General features: G+C 50.0%; 2 protein-coding genes across 3 annotated transcripts in view; one reads left to right on the top strand and one right to left on the bottom strand.

Annotated features, from left to right (window-relative positions):
- LYPD1 (LY6/PLAUR domain containing 1) overlaps positions 1-10,494 on the top strand; it is a 99,069-nt gene extending 88,575 nt beyond the window's left edge. For both annotated transcript variants that reach the window (XM_089665501.1, XM_089665500.1), the window contains exon 3: positions 10,064-10,494. In XM_089665501.1, the coding sequence (XP_089521627.1) occupies positions 10,064-10,299 (236 nt within the window). In that variant the 3' untranslated portion in view covers positions 10,300-10,494. The remainder of the gene's footprint in view (positions 1-10,063) is intronic.
- A 4,273-nt stretch (positions 10,495-14,767) lies between these two features.
- Positions 14,768-19,979, bottom strand: LOC149431534 (G protein-coupled receptor 39-like). The gene has a single exon (XM_089665499.1). The coding sequence runs from the start codon at positions 19,637-19,639 to the stop codon at positions 19,037-19,039; it is 603 nt and encodes a 200-aa protein (XP_089521625.1). The 5' UTR covers positions 19,640-19,979; the 3' UTR covers positions 14,768-19,036.
- Between the last annotated feature and the right edge of the window lie 219 nt (positions 19,980-20,198).

The following is a 20,198-nucleotide window of genomic DNA, read 5'->3' as shown; positions in this document are numbered from 1 at the left end:
GGCCTAGGTTGGGTTGTGCGGGGTGTAGATGAGGTCCAGGTTGGGTTGTGCAGGGTGTAGAGGTGGGCCTAGGTTGGGTTGTGCGGGGTGTAGATGAGGTCCAGGTTGGGTTGTGCAGGGTGTAGATGAGGTCCAGGTTGGGTTGTGCAGGGTGTAGCTGTGGGTCCAGGTTGGGTTGTGCAGGGTGTAGATGAGGTCCAGGTTGGGTTGTGCAGGGTGTAGATGAGGTCCAGGTTGGGTTGTGCAGGGTGTAGATGAGGTCCAGGTTGGGTTGTGCAGGGTGTAGATGAGGTCCAGGTTGGGTTGTGCAGGGTGTAGATGAGGCCCAGGTTGGGTTGTGCAGGGTGTAGATGTGGGTCCAGGTTGGGTTGTGCAGGGTGTAGATGAGGTCCAGGTTGGGTTGTGCAGGGTGTAGATGTGGGTCCAGGTTGGGTTGTGCAGGGTGTAGATGAGGTCCAGGTTGGGTTGTGCAGGGTGTAGAGGTGGGCCCAGGTTGGGTTGTGCAGGGTGTAGATGAGGTCCAGGTTGGGTTGTGCAGGGTGTAGATGAGGTCCAGGTTGGGTTGTGCAGGGTGTAGATGAGGTCCAGGTTGGGTTGTGCAGGGTGTAGAGGTGGGTCCAGGTTGGGTTGTGCAGGGTGTAGAGGTGGGCCCAGGTTGGGTTGTGCAGGGTGTAGATGAGGTCCAGGTTGGGTTGTGCAGGGTGTAGATGTGGGTCCAGGTTGGGTTGTGCAGGGTGTAGATGTGGGCCCAGGTTGGGTTGTTCAGGGTGTAGATGTGGGCCCAGGTTGGGTTGTTCAGGGTGTAGATGTGGGCCCAGGTTGGGTTGTTCAGGGTGTAGAGGTGGGCTCAGGTTGGGTTGTGCAGGGTGTAGAGGTGGGCCTAGGTTGGGTTGTGCGGGGTGTAGATGAGGTCCAGGTTGGGTTGTGCAGGGTGTAGATGAGGTCCAGGTTGGGTTGTGCAGGGTGTAGATGAGGTCCAGGTTGGGTTGTGCAGGGTGTAGATGAGGTCCAGGTTGGGTTGTGCAGGGTGTAGATGTGGGCCCAGGTTGGGTTGTGCAGGGTGTAGATGTGAGGGGTTAATTACAACCACTAGAACCCATCCCCCCCCCCTTTCTATAGTAATCCAGGGATGGAAATCTCTCTATTTGTGCCGATGGGAACACGTTCCTCACCAATGAATACCGAGAGGTGAGACCCCCTGTCAGTGTTGGGGGGAGGGGGAGGAATGAGATCCCCTGTCAGTGTTGGGGGGAGGGGGAGGGAGGAGACCCCCTGTCAGTGTTGGGGGGAGGGGGAGGAATGAGACCCCCTGTCAGTTTTGGATGGGAGGGGGAGGGAGGAGACCCCCTTTCAGTGTTGGATGGAGGGGGAGGGGTGAGACCCCCTGTCAGTGTTGGATGGAGCGGGGAGGGGTTAGACCCCCTGTAAATGTTGGATGGAGGGGGAGGGATGAGACCCCCTGTTAGTGTTGGATGGGGGGAGCGGGAGGAGACCCCCTGTCAGTGTTGGATGGAGGGGGAGGGAGGAGACCCCTTGTCAGTGTTGGATGGAGGGGGAGGGGTGATACCCCCTGTCAGGTGTTTATTGCTGTCTGTGTCCCCGGTAGGGAGATTCCCTCCTTATTCACTGAGGTGGAATAAAATCCAGAATTTTGGGTTGTCCCCAGAACAAGGGAAATCCTCCAATCAGGACCCTAGTTCTAGAAATATAAATCCTCAGGGCTCGTGTACACGTGATTCAAGTGGAACATACATGCCTTTGGATTCTACACGTGTGATGCTGTTTTCGAATCTTCCGGATGTACATCATATCCATGTATGGGGCACCTTAATACCAATATGCCCGAGGACACTGTTACACCCTGCATGCACCCCCGTGTAGACCGGAAGGGACGCAATTAGCCCCCCCCCAACACGTTTCATCATAGTGACGTCATCATGACCGAAACACGTTGTAAGTGACGCAATTAGCCACACTCATGACTGAAACGTGTTGGGGGGGGGGGGGCTATTTGCGTCCCTTCCGGTCTACACGAAGGTGCATGCAGGGTGTAACAGAGTCCTCGGACATATTGGTATCAAGGTGCCCCATACATGGATGCGATGTACGTACAATTTGATGCAATTTTACTGGAATAAAAACAGTCTAACGCTCTGGAAGTTTCCCTCTGACTATTCCTATGTGGGGGAGGGGAATTGGTGGGCGATTATTTCTCTTCTTACTGGGAGGATCCAGGCTCAGTGGACAGCGGTCTTGGAAGCTCACAGGAGGCTGGTCCAACACAGGGGCTCGAAGCACCCAAAAGCGCTTTTTGACCTTCCTACATTTAGGTGGTGAATATCTTGTGGTGAAGAGGGGAGCACGTGGGGAGCACGTGGGGAGCACGTGGGGAGCACGTGGGGAGCACGAGGGGAGCACGAGGGGAGCACGCATCAATAATTGTTGTCAAGGTCACCAGGGTGTCACGAAGTCTCTTCTTTTCTAAGATATAAGAGTTGATGGAGTCGTCTTTGTGAGGGTCTCTACATCCCACAGACAAAGCTGCTCATGTATCCGGCTCTTTGGTGCCCATGTATTGGATCAATGTGAGGCATGGTCTACCTCCTTGTCAGATCATGGCCACCAAACCTTTCCATGTCCCTGGCGCTTGGTGCCTACAATACCTTGGTACCTGAATGGTTGGTTTTCGTGAGAGGGATTTGGTTCCATCCATATACATTTCCCTGCGGTGGAGACTCGTGTTCTCCTTCCTTAGACTCTCGCCCCGGGGTGTCATGCCCCAGGCGGAATACCATTCCATAGATGTGAGGCATTGAAGGTCCCTCCGTATTCCATGGTGTCACGGCTGCTGGGAACTGAAATTGCAGCAATAAAGCAAACATATTGGGGCTGAACATGGAGATAATCTGGAAAGTGCATCTGCTGCATTTGTAGCTCCAGGTCGATATTTCACAGAAGAGGGGAGATGGAGAATCCGCTGTCAGGGGAGTATTTCACCTCCAATGGCCTGTGATCTGTCCGAGAAGATATGTGAACAATCTTTCCTCAACAGCTACGGCCTCTTGTCAGCATTGTCTCTGCGCTCCATGAAGAGCTCAGCCTGCTGACTGAATGGCCGGTAATCCTGGATGTGCAAACCACCGAGAGCGCCAACATGCGTCATTCATAGATATTCCTTCTTCTCCCCCATAGGGCTCCATCTGTAATACCAGACTATCAGAGGACATCATACATAGCATACATGTTACTGGAAGCAGGAAATCTGTGGAATGTGTGACGTGTTGGGCAAAGCGGGAGATGTCTGTGATCTCAACATACAATATTCTTCCCCTAAGTACTGTATATACCAGCCAGGCAGTATACGGGACGGCGAGTACTACGCAGGCAGATGTCTACTAGAATGGAGAGGGGAGAAATATTATATCATACATGCACATCATACTAACATACAGTCCATATCATACTATTATCATACATCATACATACAGTCCATATGACACTATTATCATACATACAGTCCGTATCATACTATTATCATACATACAGTCCATATCATACTATTATCATACATCATACTATTATCATACATACAGTCTTTATCATACTATTATCATACATTATACATACAGTCCATATCATACTCTTATCATACATTATACATACAGTCCATATCATACTCTTATCATACATTATACATACAGTCCATATCATACTATTATCATACATACAGTCTGTATCATACTATTATCATACATACAGTCCATATCATACTATTATCATACATCATACATACAGTCCGTATCATACATGCACATCATACTAACATACAGTCCATATCATACTATTATCATACATACACATCATACTAACATACAGTCCATATCATACTATTATCATACATACAGTCCGTATCATACTATTATCATACATACAGTCCGTATCATACTAATATCATACATACAGTCCGTATCATACTATAATCATACATACAGTCCGTATCATACTATAATCATACATACAGTCCGTATCATACTATTATCATACATACAGTCCGTATCATACTATAATCATACATACAGTCCGTATCCTTCTATGATCATATATACTATCACTCTAGGAACAATACATGGGGGGGGGGGAGGGGCACTAATAATTTTCACCACTAAATCTTACCAGTGAAAAGACACAATCAGTATAAATCAGGTTACAGGGGGGGGGGGGGGACACTTCTTATTGTACTGACACTCAGCACACAGGATTTCAAGAGTAATAAATAGGAGTTTCCTTTCTTCTTCTGGTATTGCTTCAGACTGGAGAAAGAGGAGAACTTATAGACTGCGGACAGTACAGGAGATGACCAGAGACTGCGGACACAGTACAGGGGATGACCAGAGACTGCGGACAGTACAGGAGATGACCAGAGACTGCGGACAGTACAGGGGATGACCAGAGACTGCGGACAGTACAGGAGATGACCAGAGACTGCGGACACAGTACAGGAGACGACCAGAGACTGCGGACACAGTACAGGAGATGACCAGAGACTGCAGACACAGTACAGGGATGACTAGAGACTGCGGACACAGTACAGTAGATGACCAGAGACTGCGGACACGGTACAGGAGATGACCAGAGACTGCGGACACAGTACAGGAGATGACCGGAGACTGCGGACACGGTACAGGAGATGACCCGGCACCACTGACTCAGACACAGGAGATGACCAGAGACTGCGGACACGGTACAGGAGATGACCGGAGACTGCGGACACGGTACAGGAGATGACCAGAGACTGCGGACACGGTACAGGAGATGACCAGAGACTGCGGACACGGTACAGGAGATGACCAGAGACTGCGGACACAGTACAGGAGATGACACGGCACCACTGACTCAGACACAGGAGATGACATGTAAAAACTGGACCAAGAGATATCTGAAGACAGATTTTTCGAAGGTGTTATGGACGGATGAGATGATTGACTCTTGATGGACCAGATGGATGGGCTTGTGGCTGGATCAGTAACGGGCTCAGAGCTTCACTTCCACTCAGACGCCAGCAAGGTGGGGGTGGGGTACTGGTAATGACTGGAATTATTAAAGATGAGCTGGTTGGACCTTTTGGGGTTGTAGATGGACTGAAGATCAACTCCCAAACCTCCTGCCCGTGTTTAGAAGACACTTTCTTCAGGAGTGGTAGAGGAAGAAGTCTGCATCTTTCAAGAAGACCATGATCTTATGCAGGACATGCTCCATCGCAGGCTCCTTCCTTCTCTCTCTCCTTCTCCTGTCTCTCCACCACTGGGCTCCGAGGAAAGGGTCCCCGAGCTGGGGGCTCCTCAGTCCAAGCCTATTTTTTGTCCCGGTCTGAGCCTTCTAATAGTCGCCCAATAATTGTCTCCACATCGATATCCAAAACCTCACTTTACTTTCTAAATATTTTGGTTTGAGGTTTGTTAAGGCCCCTTTCACATGGGACAGACTCGTCTCCTTTTGGTGGATTGGACACTTGTCCGTTTACGCTCACTGCTCCATAGCGGGAAATAGAGGTTCCGATCGGGACCCCATCGGAATGTCCGTGTGAACGGGACCAAACATTCTGGATTGACGGAGAGCAGTGGAGTTGTTCAATATTGAAATGAACCCTCAAAAGTACAACAAGGACTATGTAGGACTAATCTGTCTGTTCATAGAGGTGTCATAGGTGACATGTCCCCGGGTACTGCGGGGTGTCCTGAACGTCCCTGCAGGTGGAGACGAGGAGCATTCTGTCTCTCCTGTGGGGATGACATGGAAATGAAATCTCTCTGCCCCATTGTCCCAGCTGTGTAGAAGACTAGCAGATTTGTCACCACAGACACCCCACGGTGCCCTGTACAGTATAGACTACATGGGCCTACAGGCAGAAGAACGTTCTGGATGTATTTCACAGTCACCCAGAATACATTGCACAGGGGGTTGTTGTGCCGTATATGTCAGCTCTTCCATCCACTCACATTCCATTACTACATAACATACTCCATGTGGGCTTCACTTAGGAATTCTGTGGGGCCATCGCTGGTTTCTGTTTCATCGGCCGATCGGCAAAGTCGGCTAATTTTTTTCCAACTTTACCAATAAAAAAAATGTGCCAAAATCCCAAAAAATGGCCGACCTATTAACCCACGAACGATCCGAAAATCGGCCGATTTTCGACCCATCTATGGCCTGCTTAAGGCTGACACCCTCCTGTCCCAATGCCGGACCCTTTTCTGGGGTTGTGTCAGTGGAGACCGAAGTCCCATCCATGGATCAGCTCAAGCTGCCGTTGTGAGGTGCCGATTGCATCCTCTTCCTGTAGCTCCTGTGGTGCTGATTGTTGTGGGCAGAGGTCAACCACGCCATGCCCTGGTGCCAGCTCTTCTGCTGGAGGCGCGACGGCTGGTTCCTCCTCAGCAGAAAAGTCAATCAAATCCCCAGCCTCTGGAACTGGTGTCTGGGGTTGGGGGTTCACCATTTCCTGTCCGTGGAGCCCAGAAGATGTTACCAGTGCTGGGCAGAGGTCGCTAATGTTTGGCCCTGTTGCCGGCTCTTCTGCTGGAGGCTCCCCAGGTTATTTTTCCTCAGCAGAGAAGTCTATCAGATCCCCAATCTCTGGAATTTCCACTGCCGATTCTTGGGCATGCTGCTGAACATGTCTTAGCAGTTGCCTGTATGCCCTTTCCAGATGCAGTTCTTTCTTCAGCAGGTATTCCAGATCTGGTTCAAGCTCTGAGACCCCTGTGAGACCGAACATAGCCTCTCTGTCTTCTCGCAGGTCCTCCAGGGTAGGTTCTCCTTCATCGCCAAACACAAAATGGTCTGTAAGGCTCTCCCACAGCAATCCAGGACCACCAAAGTCATGTCCCTCCGGAGAGCATTCTGTTGTCACCCCTAAATATTCCTGCTGTGCGTACCATTGCAGAGCCCGATATCGGTTGTCCAGCTCTATCTCCTGCTGGACCAGCCTGTCCAACTCAGTCACCCATTGCTCCTGGGGTCGCTCTCCCAGGAATGGCATCCATAACTTCCGATGGTCCCTGGCCCGTTCCCCTGGGGTTGGATAGCATTTGCCCTTGTCCATACCAGCAACCTGGAGGGCTCCTCTCCAAAGCACCTCCCAAATCCGCTGCCTGAGCTCCAGGTACTGATCTGTAGACACAGTCCTGGGGTATGGTGCAAGAACGATCCTCAGCAGCCCTGGGAACTCTGATGCCAAGTCCATATCTCCACTGGGGTGACCGACGTCTCCTTTCCTGATCTTGGATCCCGGTGATGGTTTGGACGTGTTCACAGCTTGGAAGCACAATCCCACCGCTGCCACCAATGTAACGGAACCGGACCCCGACTGCACCAATGTAACGGAACCGGACCCCGACTGCACCAATGTAACGGAACCGACCCCGACTGCACCAATGTAACGGAACCGGACCCCGACTGCACCAATGTAACGGAACCGGACCCCGACTGCTCCAATGTAACGGAACCGGACCCCGACTGCTCCAATGTAACGGAACCGGACCCCGACTGCTCCAATGTAAGAGAACCGGACCCCGACTGCTCCAATGTAAGAGAACCGGACCCCGACTGCTCCAATGTAAGAGAACCGGACCCCGACTGCTCCAATGTAAGAGAACCGGACCCGACTGCACTCGGGTATTTCCGTTAGACTCCCGCTTCCCTGTCCGAACACAGATCCATGGATACCACCGCTGACCATACAAGAGGAGACACACCAGGCTTGTAGGAAAGACAGCAAATAGACGGCTTTATTGTAACATAGATACAAGATAAATACACAGGGCGGGGCTATACACCCAGACAGGAAACACATCAGCAGGCCGTCCCATCAGGAGGAAGGGCTGCCGGAAACATTACATCCCATAATAGTTTGCTCCCAAGCAAGACACACAATAGAACAGTTGGATGCAGCCACAAGGCAGAGAGCAATGAACAACCCCCACACTAATATTAGAACATGCCAGGAATCGTCTGGTGGGAGTGTCCTAGTATTATATATACGGTACGGGGGGAGTGTCCTAGTATTATATATACGGTACGGGGGGAGTGTCTGAGTATTGTATACAGTATAGGGGGAGTGTCCTAGTATTATATATACGGTACGGGGGGAGTGTCCTAGTATTATATATACGGTACGGGGGGAGTGTCCGAGTATTGTATACAGTATAGGGGGAGTGTCCAAGTATTATATATACGGTACAGGGGAGTGTCCTAGTATTATATATACGGTACGGGGGGAGTGTCCGAGTATTGTATACAGTATAGGGGGAGTGTCCGAGTATTGTATACAGTATAGGGGGAGTGTCCGAGTATTATATATACGGTACGGGGGGAGTGTCCTAGTATTATATATACGGTACGGGGGGAGTGTCCGAGTATTGTATACAGTATAGGGGGAGTGTCCGAGTATTATATATACGGTACGGGGGGAGTGTCCTAGTATTATATATACGGTACAGGGGGAGTGTCCGAGTATTGTATACAGTATAGGGGGAGTGTCCGAGTATTATATATACGGTATGGGGGGAGTGTCCTAGTATTACATATATGGTACGGGGGGAGTGTCCTAGTATTATATATACGGTACGGGGGGAGTGTCCTAGTATTATATATACGGTACGGGGGGAGTGTCCGAGTATTGTATACAGTATAGGGGGAGTGTCCGAGTATTATATATACGGTACGGGGGGAGTGTCCGAGTATTGTATACAGTATAGGGGGAGTGTCCGAGTATTATATATACGGTATGGGGGGAGTGTCCTAGTATTACATATATGGTACGGGGGGAGTGTCCTAGTATTATATATACGGTACGGGGGGAGTGTCCTAGTATTATAAACACGGTACGGGGGAGTGTCCTAGTATTATATATACGGTACGGGGGGAGTGTCCTAGTATTATATATACGGTACGGGGGGAGTGTCCTAGTATTATATATACGGTACGGGGGAGTGTCCGAGTATTGTATATACGGTATGGGGGGAGTGTCCTAGTATTATATATACGGTACGGGGGGAGTGTCCTAGTATTATATATACGGTATGGGGGGCGTGTCCTAGTATTATATATACGGTACGGGGGGAGTGTCCTAGTATTGTATATACGGTACGGGGGGAGTGTCCGAGTATTGTATATACGGTACGGGGGGAGTGTCCTAGTATTGTATATACGGTACGGGGGAGTGTCCGAGTATTGTATATACGGTACGGGGGGAGTGTCCTAGTATTATATATACGGTACGGGGGGAGTGTCCGAGTATTATATATACGGTACGGGGGGAGTGTCCGAGTATTGTATATACGGTATGGGGGGAGTGTCCTAGTATTATGTATAAGGTACAGGGGGAGTGTCCATGTATTATATGCGCGGTGCGGTAGCATTGTCCATGTATTATATGCGCGGTGCGGTAGCATTGTCCATGTATTATATGCGCGGTGCGGTAGCCTTGCCCTATGACTATATGTGCGGTAGCATTGTCCATGTATTATATGCGCGGTGCGGTAGCATTGTCCATGTATTATATGCGCGGTGCGGTAGCATTGTCCATGTATTATATGCGCGGTGCGGTAGCATTGTCCTATGACTATATGTGCGGTAGCACCATCTTCGCGCTTTGAGAAGGCGCACAAGGTGAGGCGGTGACCTTCACAGGCGGTCTCTCCCTGTTTCCATTGACATTATGCTGATCAGGAACAATGATTGGGAGGTTCCGGCGGCTCGATAGGCAGGTGGGGGGAGCGGCTGGATAGGCAGGTGGGGGGAGCGGCTGGATAGGCAGGTGGGGGGAGCGGCTGGATAGGCAGGTGGGGGGAGCGGCTGGATAGGCAGGTGGAGGGAGCGGCTGGATAGGCAGGTGGGGGGAGCGGCTGGATAGGCAGGTGGGGGGAGCGGCTGGATAGGCAGGTGGGGGGAGCGGCTGGATAGGCAGGTGGGGGGAGCGGCTGGTATCGCGGAACATCAATAGTTCATTTCACAGATCAGCGTTTCTCTGATGGGAAAGTAATTGGCTCTCCTTGTTTTCCAGGCATATTATACCGCAAGTCATGTGCTTCGTCGGCCGCCTGTCTCATCGCCTCGGCTGGGTACCAATCCTTCTGCACTCCGGGGAAAGTCAATTCCGTGTGTATCAGCTGCTGTGACACCTCCCTCTGCAATGGACCTCGCAACAAACGCAACCGGAGCGCCGCAGCCAAGCATCATGGGACTTCCCCCGCAATACTCACCTCTCTAGTGGTGGCCCTGCTGACAAAGCAGCTATAGGGGGCGCTGCACTCAGGACTGCCCCCGGCCGGGCCCCCAGGACAGGAACTGACATTCTTGTTGGTTTGTTGGAAAAGCCGACATGACGGGTCACCAAAAATCTATTTTGTTATATTTCTTGCTGGTGTCAGTGATGGGATCTTCGGTTGTACTTTCCTCCGGCACTGTAATAAAGGCCATTCTGCTCCTCGCCAATGGAAGTCTGACCATCTGTCTGTCCGTGGCACCATCTGCCACCAATCCGCCCTTTTATGTCCAATCATTTACCTTCACCAGATCATTGATGACACAAAAGAACAAGAATCCCACAATGCTCTATAAAAACCGACCAATAGGAACACTTCCCCATTCAGCCTGAAAGGCGTCACATCCACCATGTTTGCTGGCTGACCCTCTGATGGGTGAAATGTCTGGATGGGGTTGGGGGTGGGGGGGGGGTACCTGGTGCCAACCAGTAACTGATACCGACACATCCACTCCACCAATGTCCTCCTCAGGTCATATCTATACACCCCAGATGGGGGCCCCACTTCTTCCAGCTCTGGGGGGGGGGGAACCTGGTACTAACCAGTAACTGATACCGACACATCCACTCCATCAATGTCCTCTACATGTCATATCTATAGACCCCAGGTGGGGGCCCCACTTCTTCCAGCTCTGGGGGGGGTACCTGGTACTAACCAGTGACTGATACCGACACATCCACTCCACCAATGTCCTCCTCATGTCATATCTATACACCCCAGATGGGGGCCCCACTCCTTCCAGCTCTGGGGGGGGGCACCTGGTGCCAACCAGTAACTGATACCGACACATCCACTCCACCAATGTCCTCCTCATGTCATATCTATACACCCCAGATGGGGGCCCCACTCCTTCCAGCTCTGGGGGGGGTACCTGGTGCCAACCAGTAACTGATACCGACACATCCACTCCACCAATGTCCTCCTCATGTCATATCTATACACCCCAGATGGGGGCCCCACTTCTTCCAGCTCTGGGGGGGGTACCTGGTACTAACCAGTGACTGATACCGACACATCCACTCCACCAATGTCCTCCTCATGTCATATCTATACACCCCAGATGGGGGCCCCACTCCTTCCAGCTCTGGGGGGGGGCACCTGGTGCCAACCAGTAACTGATACCGACACATCCACTCCACCAATGTCCTCCTCATGTCATATCTATACACCCCAGATGGGGGCCCCACTTCTTCCAGCTCTGGGGGGGGGCACCTGGTGCCAACCAGTAACTGATACCGACACATCCACTCCACCAATGTCCTCCTCATGTCATATCTATACACCCCAGATGGGGGCCCCACTCCTTCCAGCTCTGGGGGGGGGGTGCCTGGTACTAACCAGTAACTGATACCGACACATCCACTCCACCAATGTCCTCCTCATGTCATATCTATACACCCCAGATGGGGGCCCCACTCCTTCCAGCTCTGGGGGGGGTACCTGGTGCCAACCAGTAACTGATACCGACACATCCACTCCACCAATGTCCTCCTCATGTCATATCTATACACCCCAGATGGGGGCCCCACTTCTTCCAGCTCTGGGGGGGGTACCTGGTACTAACCAGTGACTGATACCGACACATCCACTCCACCAATGTCCTCCTCATGTCATATCTATACACCCCAGATGGGGGCCCCACTCCTTCCAGCTCTGGGGGGGGGCACCTGGTGCCAACCAGTAACTGATACCGACACATCCACTCCACCAATGTCCTCCTCATGTCATATCTATACACCCCAGATGGGGGCCCCACTTCTTCCAGCTCTGGGGGGGGGGGGGTACCTGGTGCCAACCAGTAACTGATACCGACACATCCACTCCACCAATGTCCTCCTCATGTCATATCTATACACCCCAGATGGGGGCCCCACTCCTTCCAGCTCTGGGGGGGGGGTACCTGGTGCCAACCAGTAACTGATACCGACACATCCACTCCACCAATGTCCTCCTCATGTCATATCTATACACCCCAGATGGGGGCCCCACTTCTTCCAGCTCTGGGGGGGGGGTGCCTGGTACTAACCAGTAACTGATACCGACACATCCACTCCACCAATGTCCTCCTCATGTCATATCTATACACCCCAGATGGGGGCCCCACTTCTTCCAGCTCTGGGGGGTACCTGGTGCCAACCAGTAACTGATACCGACACATCCACTCCACCAATGTCCTCCTCATGTCATATCTATACACCCCAGATGGGGGCCCCACTCCTTCCAGCTCTGGGGGGGGGGGTACCTGGTGCCAACCAGTAACTGATACCGACACATCCACTCCACCAATGTCCTCCTCATGTCATATCTATACACCCCAGATGGGGGCCCCACTCCTTCCAGCTCTGGGGGGGGGTACCTGGTACTAACCAGTAACTGATACCGACACATCCACTCCACCAATGTCCTCCTCATGTCATATCTATACACCCCAGATGGGGGCCCCACTCCTTCCAGCTCTGGGGGGGGGGGTACCTGGTACTAACCAGTAACTGATACCGACACATCCACTCCACCAATGTCCTCCTCATGTCATATCTATACACCCCAGATGGGGGCCCCACTTCTTCCAGCTCTGGGGGGTACCTGGTGCCAACCAGTGACTGATACCGACACATCCACTCCACCAATGTCCTCCTCATGTCATAGCTATACACCCCAGATGGGGGCCCCACTCCTTCAAGCTCTGGGGGGGGGGTACCTGGTGCCACCCAGTGACTGATACCGACACATCCACTCCACCAATGTCCTCCTCATGTCATATCTATACACCCCAGATGGGGGCCCCACTTCCTCCAGCTCTGGGGGGGGGGTACCTGGTACTAACCAGTGACTGATACCGACACATCCACTCCACCAATGTCCTCCTCATGTCATATCTATACACCCCAGATGGGGGCCCCACTCCTTCCAGCTCTGGGGGGGGGGGGGCACCTGGTGCCAACCAGTGACTGATACCGACACATCCACTCCACCAATGTCCTCCTCATGTCATATCTATACACCCCAGATGGGGGCCCCACTTCTTCCAGCTCTGGGGGGGGTACCTGGTACTAACCAGTGACTGATACCGACACATCCACTCCACCAATGTCCTCCTCATGTCATATCTATACACCCCAGATGGGGGCCCCACTCCTTCCAGCTCTGGGGGGGGGCACCTGGTGCCAACCAGTGACTGATACCGACACATCCACTCCACCAATGTCCTCCTCATGTCATATCTATACACCCCAGATGGGGGCCCCACTTCTTCCAGCTCTGGGGGGAGGGTGTACCTGGTGCTAACCAGTGCTGCGAATGATACCGACACATCCACTCCACCAATGTCCTCCTCATGTCATATCTATAGACCCCAGATGGGGGCCCCACTTCTTCCAGCTCTGGGGGGGGGGGGTGTGTACCTGGTGCTGCGAATTATACCGACACCGGGCTCCATTCACAAAGAGTTCTTTTCCTCGTAAAATCTGAGATAAAATACCTCGTATCTTTTTTTAAAAAAGTTTTGGCATGTCATAAAAATCACTATTGAAGTAAAGCGTGAGCCATTTCCTGGGAATGTTGGGTATTGATCCCATGTATTGATCCCATGTATTGATCCCATGCCACCATTGGGTATTCTATCTCATGGCATGATGTGGAGGGGGATGGGTACAATGGAGAGGAATTAGACTCCCCTGTAACCTGGTTACACCGCAGAAATGTGCCAACTCACTAAAAGAAAGACGTCAATGGAGAGATTTCCCTTCTCTTCCAGACCCAGCGTCCCCATTGGAAGATTTCCTCTCTGTTACTTTTCTGGGGACAACCCAACATTTAGGATTTTCTGTCCACTTTCAGTAATAATGGTAATCAGGACAAATAGAGAGACGGGATCTCCGTAATGGGGCAGACAGCAATACCACCTGACAAGGGGTCCAATCCCTCTCCACCCCACCCAACATCAACAATAACTTTCTATAGTAGTCTACTTTCTGTAATCCCCCCCCCCCCCCCCAATGATTCTGTGTTCTCCATATTTCGGTTTCTATGTATTACTGGTGAGAGAACAGATCCAGGACGGTGGAGACTCCTCCAAAGTGGCGATGAGACTTTTCCATGCCTTCCACCTCTCATGCCTGCACCGCCACCTATTCCCAACATCCATTTATTTCCTTTACCGTATTGACCTTAACGCCGTTTTATGAGGGATTTGCAGAACGTTTTTGGTTTGTTTTGTAGATCCCTCATGAGGTGATAGAGAATTGACATTTTCAGCATCTCATGTAATTGGAGGAAATGCATCACCTGATTCTGTTATCTCATCAGATATATTTAGTGAATGGAGCCCACATCCACGTCCACCAACCTCCTCCTCATGTCAAATCAATACATTACAAATGGAGTCCACGTCCACCAACCTCCTCCTCATGTCAAATCAATACATTACAAATGGAGGCCACTAATTCCTTCAAGCTCTTTATTAGATTTGAAATGTGCATGATCTGTATGTGGGCCATTATTTCCAGGAGAAGCCTTCTAGATTTATCTTCTAGGTCAGGGGTCTCCAAGCTTTCCAGGCAAGGGGCCAAATAGCTGTCCTTCAGACTTTGTGGGGGCCAAACTGTGGCCAATGTAAGCAGAAAATGCCCCATCATTGGTATCACTGGGAGGAATAATGCCCTATTCCTGGTTTCAGCGGGAGGATGTTCCTCCTTTGTTGGTGTCATTTGGGGAAATAATGCCTTTTATCAGTGGCAGGAATAATTCCTCAAGGGCCAGATAAAGGGAAGCAAGGGGCCACATCCCCCGGCCATAGTTTGGAGACCACTGTCCCATTGGATGGCCGTTCTACCTCAAACCCGTTACATTACCTAACAATGAATTTGCAACCCCTAAACTTTCTGCCTCATACAATGTACACCCGTCTAGGGCAGTGCCAGGCAACAAGTAGCTTTCTTGCTGTTGTGGAACTACAAATCACAGCATGCTGATCCACTCCCATGTATGGCTCTGAGGATCTCTGTGACTTCGCAGGAGCTGGAGATCTGCTGGTTGCCTATCACTTGTCTAGAAGAAAGGTAGACAGAAGTATGACGGCTACAAGGTTTGTTGGAATCCTGACAAGGCCACCCGGGAGGTAGAAGTCAGTCAGACAAATGGAGATGTTACTTCAGAATTTCCATTGTCAATAAATGGGAAGAAGAGAGTGCAGACAGCTGGGGAGCAGGTGGTTGTATCCGAGATAATGGACAGCAGACTCAGATCTGACAGTGACGAGTCCGTCTTCCCACTCTGACCCAGAACCCTCCCGCAATTCCAGATTGGAGCTTCTAGAACGTTTTGCTTGTTTAGCCAACCATGAACAGACTGATATCAGCACCTGTTCCCTCCCGCTCATCCAAATGATATGTCATCTCCATGTTGTATGTCTATGTGTGTCTCTTCAATATTGTATGTGTCTAATGCACAATGTATGTCCCCCGTGTTCCGTATACTGTACACTTCGGGGGGGATTTACTGAAGGCAAATAGACGGCGCACTCTGCAAGAGCTCCAAAGCTTAGTACATGAGGGGAAGCTATCCTGACTTTCATCATCCAATCATGTGCAAGCAGAAATTATGTTTTTTTTTTCCTTGCATGTGATTGGGTGTTCCTTACAAAATTAAGTTTCACATCATTTACTAAACTCTGCATCCAATGCCTTGGCAAAGTACACAGTCTATTTGCCTTTAGTAAATTGACCTCTTTATGCTGCTTTGCATTGCATTGTCATGTTATATCCTCCTGTCTCCCCATATAATCCCCTACATTGTATACACCTTTGTGTCCTCTCATATTGTCCAGCCTCCAGTATTCCCTCTGTACTTTGTGTCCTCTCATATTGTCCAGCCTCCAGTATTCCCTCTGTACTTTGTGTCCTCTCATATTGTTCAGCCTCCAGTATTCCCTCTGTACTTTGTGTCCTCTCATATTGTCCAGCCTCCAGTATTCCCTCTGTACTTTGTGTCCTCTCATATTGTTCAGCCTCCAGTATTCCCTCTGTACTTTGTGTCCTCTCATATTGTTCAGCCTCCAGTATTCCCTCTGTACTTTGTGTCCTCTCATATTGTTCAGCCTCCAGTATTCCCTCTGTACTTTGTGTCCTCTCATATTGTTCAGCCTCCAGTATTCCCTCTGCACTTTGTGTCCTCTCATATTGTTCAGCCTCCAGTATTCCCTCTGTACTTTGTGTCCTCTCATATTGTCCAGCCTCCAGTATTCCCTCTGTACTTTGTGTCCTCTTATATTGTCCAGCCTCCAGTATTCCCTCTGTACTTTGTGTCCTCTCATATTGTCCAGCCTCCAGTATTCCCTCTGTACTTTGTGTCCTCTCATATTGTCCAGCCTCCAGTATTCCCTCTGTACTTTGTGTCCTCTCATATTGTCCAGCCTCCAGTATTCCCTCTGTACTTTGTGTCCTCTCATATTGTTCAGCCTCCAGTATTCCCTCTGTACTTTGTGTCCTCTCATATTGTCCAGCCTCCAGTATTCCCTCTGTACTTTGTGTCCTCTCATATTGTCCAGCCTCCAGTATTCCCTCTGTACTTTGTGTCCTCTCATATTGTCCAGCCTCCAGTATTCCCTCTGTACTTTGTGTCCTCTCATATTGTTCAGCCTCCAGTATTCCCTCTGTACTTTGTGTCCTCTCATATTGTTCAGCCTCCAGTATTCCCTCTGTACTTTGTGTCCTCTCATATTGTCCAGCCTTTGTGTCCCTCTTCATTCTGCATTTCTCTCTGTGACTCCTGGAGCTATCTTTGCCTTGGCATTTTCTCTAAATCACATTTCCCTCAGTTTCTTCTACATCATGTCCTCCCCATTATGTCCTCCTCTAGGTTTTCTCCCCATCATGTCCTCCTCTAGGTTTCCTCCTGATCATGTTCTCCTCTATGTTTCCTCCACATTGTGCCCTCTTCTATCGTTCCTCCCTATCACATCCTCCTCTAGGTTTCCTCTCCATCATGTCCTCCTCTAGGTTTCCTCTCCATCATGTCCTCCTCTATGTTTCCTAACCATCATATCCTCCTCTATCGTTCCTCCCCATCATGTCCTCCTCTAGGTTTCCTCCCCATCATGTCCTCCTCTAGGTTTCCTCCGCATCATGTCCACTTCTATGGTTCCTCTACATTGTGCCCTTCTTTAGGTTTCCTCCCTATCATGTCCTCCTCTATGTTTCCTAACCATCATGTCCTTCTCTATCGTTCCTCCCCATCATGTCCTCCTCTAGGTTTTCTCCCCATCATGTCCTCCTCTAGGTTTACTCCCCATCATGTCCTCCTCTAGGTTTACTCCCCATCATGTCCTGCTCTATCTTTCCTCCCCATCATGTCCTCCTCTAACTTTCCTCCCCATCATGTCCTCCTCTATCTTTCCTTCCCATCATGTTCTCCTCTATGTTTCCTCCAAATCTTATCCACCTCTATATTTCCTCTACATTGTGTCCTCCTCTAGGTTTCCTCCCCATTGTGCCCTTCTCTATCTTTACTCCCCATCATGTCCACCTCAATGTTTCCTCCACATCGTGTCCACCTCTATGGTTCCTCTACATTGTGTCCTCCTCTAGGTTTCCTCCCCATCATGTCTTCCTCTCGGTTTCCTCCCCATCATGTCTTCCTCTCGGTTTCCTCCCCATTATGTCCTCCTCTAGGTTTACTCCCCATCATGTCCTCCTCTAGGTTTCCTCTGCATCATGTCCTGCTCTATCTTTCCACCCCATCATGTCCTCCCTCTAACTTTCCTCCCCATCATGTCCTCCTCTATCTTTCCTTCCCATCTTTTTCTCCTCTATGTTTCCTTCAAATCTTGTCCACCTCTATATTTCCTCTACATTGTGTCCTCCTCTAGGTTTCCTCCCCATCGTGTCCTCTTCTAGGTTTCCTCCCCATTGTGCCCTTCTCTATCTTTACTCCCCATCATGTCCACCTCAATGTTTCCTCCACATCGTGTCCACCTCTATGGTTGCTCTACATTGTGCCCTCCTCTCGGTTTCCTCCCCATCATGTCTTCCTCTCGGTTTCCTCCCCATCATGTCTCCCTCTTGGTTTCCTCCCCATCATGTCTTCCTCTCGGTTTCCTCCCCATCATGTCTTCCTCCTGGTTTCCACCCCATCATGTCCTCCTCTCGGTTTCCTCCCCATCATGTCCTCCTCTCGGTTTCCTCCCCATCATGTCCTCCTCTCGGTTTCCTCCCCATCATGTCCTCCTCTCGGTTTCCTCCCCATCATGTCCTCCTCTAGGTTTCCTCCCCATCATGTCCTCCTCTAGGTTTCCTCCCCATCATGTCCACCTCTATGGTTCCTCCACATCATGTCCACCTCTATGGTTCCTCTACATTGTGCCCTTCTTTAGGTTTCCTCCCCATCATGTCCTCCTCTCGGTTTCCTCCCCATCATGTCCTCCTCTCGGTTTCCTCCCCATCATGTCCTCTCGGTTTCCTCCCCATCATGTCCTCCTCTAGGTTTCCTCCACATCATGTCCACCTCTAGGTTTCCTCTGCATTGTGTTCTACTCTCTGTTTCCTGATTTTCTTGTCCTCCCATGTACCTTCTCTAGCTTGTTCTCTTCTGTATTCTTCTAGATCATGTGTTCTGACCTGCTTTCAAAGACTTCACTTATTTTTGTTCTGCTGCCATCATATATATAAAATGTTCTGCTAATAAAAGCACAATAAGTTCCTTCTACACAGCTGGGCTTAGATCTCACTTTCACAAAGACCATTTCTGGCGGATGTCTTTGGTGTTATCTCCGTTCGAAGCTCCTGAGATTTCAGAGTGTTGGCCCTCCTCTCAGGCTCACTCTGAAAAGTGCTAAAGGAATATTTCTCAGTAATTCTAGAGGAGTGGTTGCGTTTTAAAGACAATAATGGACGTTTATAGTTGGTGCTGCTTGCAGCAGAATTTAAGTGGGCTCTCCGGAGCTTCTCTTTGTTTGCATGTTCCAGAGTAAGACGACAACAAAGGACTTGCAGGAAAACCTCTCTGAACTGCTTTGAAGAGATGTTGTATAAGAGGGGGTTCACCACTGAGCTGAGGTAGAAGAAGGTGTCAGCAATCGGGAGCAATGTCATGTAGATCCGGAAGTAGGAGATGGACCATTCCTGCTTTGGTGTGCTTGCTGCCATAATGCGAAGGGCTTGGTTGGGCATCCAGCAAACAGCGAGGGTCAGTACAATAAGACCTGGGAAAAGGAGACACAAAGACCTTAGAAGGTTGGGACACAACATCTCAGGGGCTATTTTTATCACACACCTTATGGACATTGTTTCCCTTCGAACAAAGTGACAATGAATGATCATAGGCAATGCAGTCAGGAGACTTTGTACAATGTCACCTTGACCGTGGCATTATTTAAACAGGCAGACCCAGTAATAGCGGAGAAGGCAGCATAAAACTAAGTTGTAGATGGAATAGATTTCTAGAATTATGTTTATTGATCTGCACCGCTCTGCTGGTTCCTTCATTGCATGAGGCTCAGCAGACAATACACCTTCATTCTGTCCTGGTATCCATACAAGTAAATCTTGATATTGATCAATTCTCAGATAAGCCCAATAAAGCACATTCAGCTGTCAGTAAAATGATAACACACATTTTTCTTATGTAAACCTTTCAGGCGTTTTAAACATGTATTACTAACATTCCTGCCCAAAAGTAGGCAGCATGGGGGGGGGGGGGGGGCTTCTGTTCCTATTAGCAGGGAAAACTTTTTCTCTGCATCTCTTTGATTTAGTTTTTGTGTTTTTGTAGCTTCTGAGTATAGTCCTGTCCAGCTGCCACCCCCTCCATTCAATGAGAGCCTGTCAATGTCCATTAGGGACCTTCTTATTGAACATGATAGAGGCATCTGGCTGTAGC

The sequence above is a fragment of the Staurois parvus genome, unplaced genomic scaffold (genome assembly GCF_062004578.1).
Source record: "Staurois parvus isolate SC_StPar_1 unplaced genomic scaffold, SC_StPar_1.0 ptg002221l, whole genome shotgun sequence".
In the NCBI taxonomy this organism is placed as follows: Eukaryota; Metazoa; Chordata; class Amphibia; order Anura; family Ranidae; genus Staurois; species Staurois parvus.
This window is presented reverse-complemented; position numbering and strand designations above follow the sequence as displayed.